At 41.7% G+C, this 12,826-nt stretch overlaps 2 protein-coding genes across 3 annotated transcripts in view; both read right to left on the reverse strand.

The window, feature by feature from the left end:
* The window catches only part of LOC102187632 (aldehyde oxidase 1), a 69,996-nt gene extending 62,037 nt beyond the window's left edge, over window positions 1–7,959 (reverse strand). Inside the window, exons 1-2 of the mRNA XM_005676339.3 lie at window positions 7,580–7,959; window positions 872–929 (exon numbers count right to left, since the gene is read on the reverse strand). Of these exons, the coding sequence (XP_005676396.1) occupies window positions 872–929; window positions 7,580–7,624 (103 nt within the window). The 5' untranslated portion in view covers window positions 7,625–7,959. The remainder of the gene's footprint in view (window positions 1–871; window positions 930–7,579) is intronic.
* The window catches only part of SGO2 (shugoshin 2), a 43,531-nt gene continuing 40,847 nt past the window's right edge, over window positions 10,143–12,826 (reverse strand). For both annotated transcript variants that reach the window (XM_018061146.1, XM_018061151.1), the window contains one exon: window positions 10,143–12,015. In XM_018061146.1, the coding sequence (XP_017916635.1) occupies window positions 12,000–12,015 (16 nt within the window). In that variant the 3' untranslated portion in view covers window positions 10,143–11,999. The remainder of the gene's footprint in view (window positions 12,016–12,826) is intronic.

Consider the following 12,826-nt stretch of genomic DNA (forward strand, 5'->3'; position numbering starts at 1 on the left):
TCTATTTCACTCAGGCATTTTTCCTAATAAAACTCTTGCATATTTAATCTCATGTTTTGGTGTCTGCTTCCCGGGGAACCTGAAATAACACAATGAGAAAGAAAGAAACTTCTACCTTATTTACTGCTATTGGGATTTCCTGTCACTCACAAATGAAACAAATCTTAAACATTACACTGGTACCATGGATAACCAGGAAATTAGTATTCATTACTTTTTTGCCCCAAAACCTTGAATGACTTCCAGAAAATTGTTATTATGTTTTTGTTTGAGTTTTGTGCTCTTTGGGGAATTTCACTTTCTCTGGGGAAAAATGTACAAATTCCCATTGTCTCACAAGTTTGCATGCAATGTAGCAGGATCCACAGACTGCTAGAAGCCCACTGGAGTTCATGAACAGCAGAATAAGAATCCATTCCTTAGATTATTTACTTGGGAAGTTTTTTCAAGGTAACATTTTCAGGTTTAATTTCTCCATTGTTCTTTCCCTTCCATTTTAGGAGATTTCTGTGCTCTCTTTTTCTAGCGGGCATGATGATTAGTCCTGGAAGTTAGAACAGCAATATTGTGACTCTTAATTCTAATGGAATGGATGCTAAATTAAGCTATGTTAGCATCTGTTGCTTTAATTCCTATTGCTATTCTCCACTTTAGCCAATATATTTAATGCCAAAACAGATTGGAAAGAACTTGATTGTCTGATAAGTGCAACTATGCACTGTCTACAAAACTCAGGTGTAGGAGTTTCTCAAAGTAGGGGATATGACTCAGTGTGGCTCTAAAAAGATACTTAAAATATCACTTGATGAAGAGATTGGGGTTATACACAGATACACATACACACACATACACAACTCAAAGCAAAGGATACGCTTCTTCCTCAGATATGGCAATAGCATTGTTTCAGGATCAACATTTTTTTCTATCACCTGTACCAAAAGAAAATAAGAGATTAACACACAAATTTAGGAGAGTTAGAATATTTACATGGGTGGCTCATGCTAATTTCATGAAGATTAATATTAACTAACTCTTATATTCTCAACTTGACATAACATTTGTGGAACACCTGTGATATACAAGTCATCTCTCTTAAGTGTATAGCTAAATCTTGAGCCCCACCATGCCATTGCTACTGTCCGTGGTCCTGAACTATCACTGTTCTCTAAGGCAGTGGTTGTTTCTAGTAACAAAACACTAGTGACTTCCCTCCAACTTCTACAAAGTCTGAAGCAAGTGAGGGAAAAGATAACAGCAGAACTGAAAATAGCAGACAGAGAGGTAGGGGAAGTCTTCTGGACCTCTGAGAAGTTGATACAGATTTTTTCTTTTTCAAAGAATTGTTTGTTTATCATATTCAAAGAATTACAGTTTCCAGAAAGAGATCATAACCATCCATTCCTCCCAAATCTAAGAGACAAAAGAGAAGATAAAATGCATATGCCAATTGATACAAATATGTGCAAGCAAAGACACACTTAAGGAGCAAGTTTGTGTGGGCAGTCTAGCAGCATGGCAGTTAAAACAGCAGCATCTAATGGATGGCATGATTGAAATGTCATGGTTGGTTATGTTTTCCAAAGTGATCATGTTTTCCCTTTCTTAATTGAAAACTTGGATTTCTTTTAAATTCATAAATAGAAGCATGGTTTTCTTCACAATTTCAGAACTAGAGTTCATCCTTCACCCATGTTATACCAATTTTCCCTACTGGAAAGTAGGTGAAGAGGGTAAATATGCTTATTCTATAGAAGCATCCTAAGCCTCAATTCTAAGTGGCCATAGGCTGGGCAAAGTGAGGCAAGTGCCAATTACCAAGGTTGGATCTGTACCCTAGAGGAAACTGTGATATAATATGGATGAAACAATTTGTGTGTGTGTGTGTGTGTGTGTGTGTGTGTGTGTGCGCGCACCCGCATACTGCAATACAAGAAAACTGTGAAGTGCCCTGAGGTATCCCCAACTTAATTGGCCCTCCGATGGAATTCTATATTTTATTTCCTTACTTCTTCCCTTCTTTTCCTGAACTTGTTTAATAGACTCACCATCTCCTAGGTCAGCCAAGCTTAAAAAATCTGTGCTGTTTTCTATGTTTCCCTTCCTTCAATCCACCACAATCAGCATCACCAAGTCCTGGCCATATACACTTCCAGAACAATTCTCGAAACACCCTTCACGTCTTCTGTCACTCCCTGAAATCCACTCTTATTACGTCCAGCCTGAACAATGGTAACAGCTGCCTAACAGGTCTCCTGTCCGCATTCTTGGCACCCAGGATGCCACCCTCTATACCACTACCAGAGTGACTTCTCTGAAATCCAAATCTGCTCATCTCCTGGGTCTGCCTAAATCCAACATTGACTCCTGGCCGCCACACTGCTGTGCTGGGAATTCCTGAATCATTCAGGGTGCTCGCTAAATTGAAACCTTTATCGGATCAAGATTTTCAGGAGAGAGAACCAGAAGACGTGCATATTTAAGAAATACACTGAGTGGGTCTTAGGTGAATTTCTACCAGCTTCTGGAATAGGGGAAGAAATTCAAACTCTTTCCCATAGCTATAAGGCTTCTTTGATAAACTTTCCATCATCTGCCACTCAACCCATGTACCTTGAACTCTGGTCACATGAACTGTAACCAGAAGTGGCTGGTCCTAGTAGTGCAGGGACTTCTATCTTTTGCTTATAGGATTCCCACTGCCCTGAACGTCCTTTCTCTCTTCTCTACTTCTAAGAATCTTGTATGCCATTTGAAGCCCTGCTCAGATGTTCTCTCCTGTGGGCTGTGCAACCATCTAATATTTGCCTTCCACCCTCTGCTCCAAGCAACCATCCTCTTCTGTGTTCCCACGGTCAGTATCCACACATCTTTCACAGAACCTGTTACCCTACATCACAATTATTTGTATATGCATAAGCCTCGCTTGATCCTGAGAGAAATCACCATCCACTATTCTTCATGTCTAACACTGAACTAGGTGCTGGGGGTATATGATAAGGATATAATAAATGTTAATTAATTTAAATGAATAACTTGATATGTATAATTTGCTATGAGGACGTTAAGGAGGGAGGGATGATATCTCACAGGCTGGGAAATAATAAAATGGAGAGGAGCCAATAATGGTGGCAGAAACTTTTAGTTGTCTCTCCTAGCAGGCTTTCTTTCTTCCTGATGCCTGGAATAAAGATGAAATGGTTAGAATGCCAGCAGCTACTTTAGACCCTAAGGCAACACATTAATGGCAACAGGGGAAAAAGAAGAAACTTGGATATCAGATGGCACCATGAAGCTTCTGAACCAGCCCAGAATGCAATGTCTCTCTCCAGATATCCTTTGTGTAAAAGTAAAAATGACTTTACCTTATTTGAACTACTTAGTTTTGAGTTTGAGTTATTTTCAGCTGAAACAAATCCTAATTCATACATATGATGGTGAATCCACAGAGGCCCAATTTTAAGGGAGAGATAGGATCTGGGTAACAAGGAAGAGCATTTTAGGCTTGAGAAATATTTGTGTTTTCATGAGGAATTAATGGAAGAGCAGATTTTGCTTGTTTGGGTATTTGTTCCAACAGATGTCTCAAGAGATTGGAGTCTGGCTCAAAGGACTACTGACTTGAAATGTGTTTATTTTTCTTGATTTGGTGATTGGCACACTGGAGGAGGGAAGCGGGGCAGGGATCGGCATGCACCCTGTCTTGGCAGGTCTTGGAGTGAAACAGGGAGGTCAGGATTCAGATGGTGGCTGGGGAGTGGGAGGCAGTGAGGAAAGGAGTTATCCTTACTGACTCTGGTTGGGAGAGCTGATACCAGCTCTCAAGTCAGGGTCATTGCATATTCTTGTCTCAGCAAAACCTTGCATGTTACAAGGCGAGCATGTGTCCCTGTGTATCTCCACTGGCCCTTTGGGAGATGTCAAGTTCACATTACACAAAGTTGAGAAATGGCCTTCCTCTGTGCAGGGCTCATGACTTGTGAAGGGGGCGCCTTGCCAGACACAAGACAGAGGCAGAAAGAGGAAGGAAAAAGATCAGGAGGAGAGAGAAAAAGGAGAAAAGAACAGAAAATAAGGAAAGCCAAGAGGAGGAAAATGGGCAGAATTGCTGTATATTGTGGGATATCATAGCCTTGGAATAGGGAAAGAGGTTGGAGGGGACGACCAGTGAGGACATTTGCTGGAGGCCACAAAAATGCTGAGTGTCAGAGCAGAGAGTACAGGATTCAAGTCCATGCCTAACTAGTTCCAAAGCCCACATCCTTGATCTCTACACCTCACTGCCTCATAGAACAACTTGTCCCAGTTCCTGAGATACTTTGTGATGCGGCATCTAGGGCATAATTTATTCATGGGCTCTTCCTCCTTCAACTCCAGGTGAATGAACTGGGTCACCTACTCTGGAAGCTATAGGCGAAGATTTCAGAAATCTTTCTGCAACTAGGTCTCGGATCAACATACTCGGCCCAAGCCCCTGCCCAGTGACACATTTTGGTGACTTGGGAATGAAACGTGACAGTGTTAGTCACTCAGTAGTGTCTGACTCTTTGGAACCCCATGGACTGTAGCCCACCAGGCTCCTCTGTCCATGGAATTCTCCAAGTAAGAATACTGGAGTGGATTGCCATTCCTTTCTCCAGGAGATCTTGCTGACCCAGGGATCAAACCTGGGTCTCCCGCGTTGCAGGCAGATTCTTTACCTTCTGAGCCACCAGGGAAACCCAGTGACTTGGGGGGATACCATAAAAAGCACAGAGCAGAGGGCAGTCACATCACCCAGTCTCCTAACTGGCTTCAAAGCTTCTTTTCAAGGGCAAGACTCTAATCCCAGAGGTTATGTTTGACTTCATGACCTCTCTTCCTTATGGCTTTTTCCTCTTTTATCAACAGCCCTTCACTCTCTGATTCAGGGACTTTATTCTAATTCTATCCATGTGGCAATCAGGTTTGCTTGCCAGGATTGAAGCACATACCTAACAGAATTTGGAAGGGAGGGGCAGGAAAGAGAAAGGGTGACATAATTTCTTTTAACAGGGCAACTGCAAAAACAAAATCGGTATTTCTAATATGCACGTTCCAAACGATCATAGGATGTTTGGCCATAGATAAAACAAGCCCACAGATAAGAATCAGTTTATTTATTTTTAAAAATCAATAGAGTACAAACTATTATTAGCTGTTATGTTAAAACTTCCACTACAGTTTGTTTGGGAACAGGGGAGGGAGGCGGGGGAGAAGAAGCTAGACTCAAACACCTATTTCCTCCTTTAACCAAAACCCTTACCATCACCTAAAAAGCCCTAGTCATCTGGCCTCTGGCCACATCTCCAGCCCCTCTAGTCTCCTTGCTGTCCCCTGAACATGAAGAAATCCTTGTCTCTGAGGATTTTTGCACCTCCATTTCCTTGGTGTAGAGTGCTTTTCCCTCAGACGCCTGCTCCTCACTTCATACTGGTGACCACCCAAACGTCAGCCTCTCATCCAGTCTTAAACGTCCATCCTGCCTGAAGCACTAGCTCACATCCATTCTCTGTCCCCTCACTCTGCTCTGTTTTTCATCCTGGCATCTATCACTGCCTGACATGATACATTTCCCTTTATTTATATGCTTGTTGTCTGCCTCCCAGAGGGACTTGGTCATTTCTGTGCTCGGTTGAGTTCCCCGAGGACACTGAACACTAGCATACGCATGTATGTGCTCAGTCACTCAGTCGTGTCTGACTCTTTGCAACCCCAGGGACTGGAGCCTGCCAGGCTCCTCTGTCCATGGGATTTCCCAGGCAAGAATGCTGGAGTGGGTTGCCATCTCCGCCTCCAGGGTATCTCCCCCTACCCAGGAACTGAATCCCCATCTCCTGCATTAGCAGGTGGATTCTTTACCAATGAGCCACCTGGGAAGGCCATATGGGCATAGAGCAGGCCCTTAAATCAATGGATTAAAAACTCACTACCATTCTTTGTGAAGTAAGTAGTACTATCTCCTTTTATCAGAGGAACTGAGGGTAGGTTATATTGTCTCCCTAGGAGTTAGAGCTGGAATTGAATCCTTGTTTGTCCAAATAAAAAGGCCACAGTTGTGTCGACTGCACCATTTAGTTATGCAAAAGAAGAAAAAATGACACCACAAGACCACTTCAAACTCACCTCCAACCCCAATCCTTATCATGGTTCACTCTCATAGCAGTCCTGTGAGGGGATCCTAATGGCCCGCCTTCAGCAAAGTTCAGGAAAAACAAACTCATCTTATCCAGTGTGAAACTCAGGCAGCAGGTACAGAGGAAAGTTTTATACAGGACCTAGAATTTACATGATCTGGGGAAATCCTCTTTAAGAAAAATGATACAAAATCCAAATTCGAAATTAAGCTCAGGGTTTTAGAAGAGGCCTCACAAGTGAGAGGCCGTGATATTTGACTTTCCTTAGCTTCCTGGTGAGTCCCAGGGCCAGTCAGGGAAAGTCAGGCTCTCCCTGACTCAGACACAGGGATCACTGGGGCTCTGAAGGCCGATATCACAGCCCTTGGCCCATTGTTTGCTTTTAAGGAAGCCCTTTCACCTGTTTGGGCTTCCCTGAGAGCTCTGTTGGTAAAGAATCCACCTGCAATGCAGGAGACCCCGGTTCAGTTCCTGAGTTGGGAAGATCCCCTGGAGAAGGGAAAGGCTGCTGCTGCTGCTACTAAGTTGCTTCAGTCGTGTCCGACTCTGTGCGACCCCATAGACGGCAGCCCACTAGGCTCCTCTGTCCATGGGATTCTCCAGGCAAGAACACTTGAGTGGGTTGCCATTGAGAAGGGAAAGGCTACCACTCCAGTATTCTGGCCTGGAGAATTCCATGGACTGTATAGTCCATGGCGTCGCAAAGTGTCAGACACGACTGAGCCTCTTTCACTTCACTTTCACCTTCCTGTTTTGGTATCCCCCTTGCAAAGTGCTGGGACAACATGAAGAGTAAGCGTCTGTGGCTTCGTGCTTGGGGGTGTTTTAAAGGATTCTCTGGGGGCTTTGCTGCCTCCAAATTTCGGGCAACGGCTGGAACTGCCCCCGGGGGTCTACGGAGCGAGCTTGGCTTCCGAGAGGACGGCCGCCGCGCCAGCAGGGAACCCAGTGAGGACCCTGGAGTACCCAGAGCCGGACATGGGCTCAGCGGTGCCAGGTGCTATAACTTTGGAGACGATGGGAATGAGAAGTCTTGGTGAATCCATCTCTGCGGCCCTGTCCTGACTCCAAACTGCTCTCCGCTTATCCAAACGCACCCAAGACCGAGGCCTAACGAAAGACGTTCCCGTCTGCTGATAGGTTTGACAAGAGGAAGATTCGGGAGTACTGACTGCTGAATAAGAACAATCATTTCTCTTCCTGTTGATGGGTTGGGCTGGGCTTGGGAATCAGCCCCTGCGTCTAGGAGGGAGAGGGGAAAGGCACATCAGGAAGGCGGGGGCTCAAAGATCCAGACAGACCTAGGAAACGCTTCTCTTCCCTGCTCCTACGGTGCAGGTGGGACGCGCAGGCAAACCCGCATGCAGCCCAGGGCCCGGCGCCCCAGCCCCGAGAGACCGGCGGGACCGGACGGGCAGCGCGCTCACCTTGCGGCCGTTCACGTAGAAGAGCAGCTCGGCGCCCCCTTCCATGGTGGTGGGGTCCAAGGGTCCGAAGGTCCCCAGGAGGAGTCGCCGGCACCGGGGCCCCGACAAGCAGAAGGGGTCGAAGGAACCTAAAGTGCAACCACCCTCGAGGGCTCAAGTCCCACTTTAGATGCAAAGTTCCGGGAGCGCCCTGCGGGGAAAACTCTCCCCGGATCCCAGAACGTCATCGCCCGACTCCCTCCGCGCTGAGACCATTGGCTGGGATCTTTGGAAGCGATTCAGAATTCCTTGCCCAGGGCGCCAGGCGTCGGTGCTGCCTTCCCCCTCCTCTTAGCAGGTACTGCAGGTCCTGTGACGTCGCTTCGGTCGTCGTATATTAGTACATTTTAATGGCTTTCCAGCTAAATTTGAAGTCCGGGAACAGTAGGAGTTTTTTTGTATCTCCGCTCCCACCATGCCTGCCGCAGTCTGTACTTTTAATAGTTGATAAACTATCACACACAGTCCAGTTTTGCAAGAAGGAACTGAAGGACAACAGAGGGTTTTATAACTTTCTCTCACACTTTTAGATATAATTATTGCAGGTTTTTTTTTTTAATATCAGGAGCTACTTTGACATAAACTATTTTTAAAGTTTTATCATTATTCTTAATTTGCCCAGTAAATAACCATAACGTTTATTTGGTGTCAACAGTGATGTAAACCATCTCGAAAGACTTTTTTACAAGTAAAACTTGGAAAATACGGAAACGCATAAAAATAAGTCACCCGTGTCCACAACTTAGAATTTAACTTTCTGGTCTATTTTTATATTTTTGAAATCTGTACTATAACACCTTTTAAAAATTCAAACGGATGAAAACTCTTTCCCAGACTTCTCAACATACCTAGAACATTTTGCTATCTCATTTATGTAAATATATACATTTTATTGTGAAAATTTCTAAAATTTTGTACATAAAAGAATACAACTAGCATCCCCATACACCTGACACACTGAGCTTTAAAAACATTTAACATTTTGCCACACTCCCACATTTTTTCTGGAATATTTTAAAGCCCAATTTCAAACACATTATTTTACCTCTAAATATTTCAATATGCATTAAAATGTTTTTTCTTACAAAGCCAAAGTGCCAACATATAACAAAATATTTTAACATCTTTAAATTTACCAGGGTCTTAAAAAAATGCCTTTTCCCATTTGATGTCCTTGTTGTCTTTTTAACCTTTTAAAATCTAAAATAGTCTCCTCACCCACTCCTCATTTTTAATGCTATTAACATGTTAATTTCTTGGGCTCCAAAATAACTGCAGATGGTGACCACAGCCATGAAATTAAAAGATGGTTGCTCCTTGGAAGAAACGCTATGACCAACCTAGACAGCATATTAAAAAGCAGAGATGTTACTTTGCCTACAAATGTCCCTCTAGTTAAAGCTATGGTTTTTTTTCCAGTAGTCTTATGTATGGATGTGAGAGTTGGACTATAAAGAAAGCTGAGCGCCAAAGAATCGATGCTTTTGAACTGCAGTGTTGGGAGATGATTCTTGAGAGTCCCTTGGACTGCAAGGAGATCCAACCAGTCCATCCTAAATGAAATCAGTCTTACATATTCATTGGAATGACTGATGCTGAAGCTGAAGCTCCAATACTTTGGCCCCCTGAACTGACTCACTGGAAAAGACCCTGATGGTGGGAAAGATTGAAGGCAGGAGGAGAAGGAACAACAGAGGATGAGATACTTGGATGGCATCACCGATTGAATGGACATGAGTTGAGCAAGCTCTGGGAGTGGGTGATGGACAGGGAAGCCTGGCGTGCTGCAGTCCATGGGGTCACAAAAAATCGGACACAACTAAGCGACTGAACTGAACATGTTGAAGAAGAAACCAGGTCAGTTGTCCTATGGAACGAATGCACTATATTTCATATGGCTGGTTGCTTTTCCCTGGCGTTCTTTGTTCTTCCATCCTGACTTCCAGTATCTTGTCTATGGGTCTAAAGCCTTTATTAAATTCAGATTCAATTTTTTTTCACTTCTTGGGTTTTATAATTGTATCTCTTTTTTGCTTATGCGAAAAATCATGATTCTAAAACCTTGACATAATTGCTTTATCTTGTCCTTAGATCTATTTCAAAACAACCACATCACTATTATGACAGCAATAACATTAGTGAATAAAAGTTTAAGATTTCTTTACAATTTTTAGAGTATACCCTAATAAAGATACACATTTAATTTTTTCTAAGGTAGGTTATCTGTTGAACACCTTCCCCTTAGAGTCCTGGAACTCTTCCTCTAAGTCTTTAAGTTTCAATAATTCCATTCTTTTCTTTATATTCCCTCAGCCCCAGAGATGGTGGGTGCTTCCCATAGTTACTTCCTATATTATACACCACTAGTCCTTTGTCTTTTCAGTTCTTATTCAGCTCTCTAGAATATGATTAACAATTGATAATTGTGGTTTTGGTCTTGGCTGAACCCTAAATAATACCGTCTCCATCCACATCAAAAGTCATGACACTCATTCATAATTTATTAAAAAAGCACTGAATAAAATAATAATTGATAGGTAATACTTTAATGTGATTATAAGCATACACAACCAGCTCATTCCACAGCATCTTACTTAATGCGGTAAAGCCAGAGGCATTCCTGTGAAAATCAGGAACAAGACAATGATATCCACCATTCTCACTGCTATTTAAGACTAAATATAAGGTAGCAGCCATGCAGTTACATAAGAGAAAGCAGTGAGAGGCCTAAGGATTGGAGAGAAAGGAGGAAAAACAGCCTGGTTTCCAAGTATATCTGGAAAATAGTATAAACAATAATAGAATTTAGTAATTAACATACAGAAATCAATGATCTTCATATATACACGTGATAATGGATTAGAAAAGAGACTCAAAGATTCCATTTATACGTATTACCAGGAAAAAAGAATGCCAAGGCAAGAAATGTGGAAAACCTCCATGAGGGAAGTTTTGAAACTCCCCTAACGTCCCTATAAGACAACGATAGAGGGGCATAAAAAGACAGAAACTAGTAGAGGGAACAGAAAATTGAGAATTAAGTTTAAGTGTATATGGAAATACAACATTGAAAAATGTGGCACTTAAAATCAGTAGTGGAAAACATGGACTTTTTAATTAATGGGCGACCCTTTGGGAAAAGGTAAAAAATTGTGTTCATATCTCACCATAAAACAAAATCCACATGAATCAGAAATTTAAACGTCAAAACAAAATGAAACCATGGGTAAATATCTTTCTTAATCTGGGAACAGGAAAACTTTCTTAATATGTCTGAGTTCCAACAATAAAAGATTGTAAGTCTGATACATTCAATGAAAAATAATTTGCATGGGAACAACAACAACAACAAAAGACAAACCTCATGGAAAGGAGGAAAAAACAGAAACACTAGGAAACCAAATACCAGATAATGACAGAGATTCAAAGCCTTAAAGTAATAATAGTACAGGAAAGGAAAAACTGTCAGGGTGCTAAGCTTGAAACCAGTCTAAACTGTTCCTTTAATAAAGGATGTAGCCTCCATTCAACAGACACTGTTGATAAATGAGTAAGTTCTGTGGGACTCTGTAGTCTTACAACTGTTTCTCAAAGTCTGGTCCTAGGACAGGCTGCCTCAGAATTACCTGAGGTGTTTGTTAAACAAAATGTAGATTTCTTGGGCTCACTCTTTTAGTTGCTGGATATAAGAAAGCTTTTCCATCTAGGCAGAATAGATTTTTATTAATCATTTCAATACAGTAAGCTATGTTTGTTAATCTCAGATATGAATAGGATTTACTACTTTTTAATACTGGAATAATAAGTGATCTTTAAAGTTACAAAATCCAAATTCAAAAGCACCTGAGAGATCAACCCTCTCAAGTCATCAGATTACATATAATGGAAGTAATGCAGCAGCTGACAGTAAACAAGTAATTTTGAAAGCTGAAGAATGAAGAGTGAGAGAAAACTGGCCAGGGCAGAGGGTGACTTTTAAAATCTTATAGGTGTTCACATTTACTGAATGGTTTTAAAAACAAAATAAAACAAGGTAGTTTGGTGTATAACAAGATAATCAGTGCAAAAGTATTTATAATACAGTTTATTCGGTTAAAAGGTTAATAGCTATTGTTTAGTTAAAGGTTGTTTGGTTGAAAGGAGATTAAATGAGCAGGAAGATAAGTTATAAGATGACCAAAATAACTTAGTGCTTAATATTACAAAATAGCTATTTTATGCATATTATCTATACATAAAAATAAACACTCCATAAAAAAGCAGGAGAGTAAAAAAAAAAAAAAAAACAACAGAACTTGTCATCTTCTTGATCCTAGTTAGATCCCTGTTTTGAACTGCTATCGTCTGAGAATTCAGGAAAACCAGAATGTATAAATTCACCTCATCTTCTCATCTTCCTGCAAAGTAGAAAAAAAGGAAGATTAATAACCACCTAAAGCTAATGCTTTTGCTGCAAAGTATGGAAAGGAAAATTGCTGCATCATAAAAATAAAATGCAGATTCCTCAAACCACAAGCTGTGTCACATATTTAAAATATTCTATGATGGGGGAATTACAGATGAGGTTTAAGAGAAATTAATCAAATCAGGTTCTATACATTACATGTTTTACTATATATTTCCTTTTAATTATGAACTTTAGCATACATTGGAGAAGGCAATGGCACCCCACTCCAGTACTCTTGCCTGGAGAATCCCATGGACGGAGGAGCCTGGTAGGCTGCGGTCCATGGGGTCGCTAAGAGTCGGACATGACTGAGCGACTTCACTTTCACTTTTCACTTTCATACATTGGAGAAGGAAATGGCAACCCACTCCAGTGTTCTTGCCTGGAGAATCCCAGGGATAGTGGAGCCTGATTGGCTGCTGTCTATGGGGTCCCAGAGTCAGACACGACTGAAGTGACTTAGCAGTAGCAGCAGCAATAGCAGTAGCAGCAAGAATATATGAAAATGTACAATTTAAAACTAATCAAATGCTGATACACCAATATCCAGGTTAAGAAATAAACTCTTACCACATCTCTGGTGTGCTCCTTCCCAGTGTTATCTTTGGGAGACAAAAATCACAGCTTTCTCATCTCCCAAGAAGTGACTACTATTCTGAATTGAGTTCATCAATCCCTTGTTGAATTACTAGCAGGAATAGTGGACATTCTTGACTTGTTCTTGAGTATAAATACCTCTATTGTCTCCCCATTAAACAAGA

Source organism: Capra hircus, chromosome 2 (genome assembly GCF_001704415.2).
Source record: "Capra hircus breed San Clemente chromosome 2, ASM170441v1, whole genome shotgun sequence".
Taxonomy (NCBI): domain Eukaryota; kingdom Metazoa; phylum Chordata; class Mammalia; order Artiodactyla; family Bovidae; genus Capra; species Capra hircus.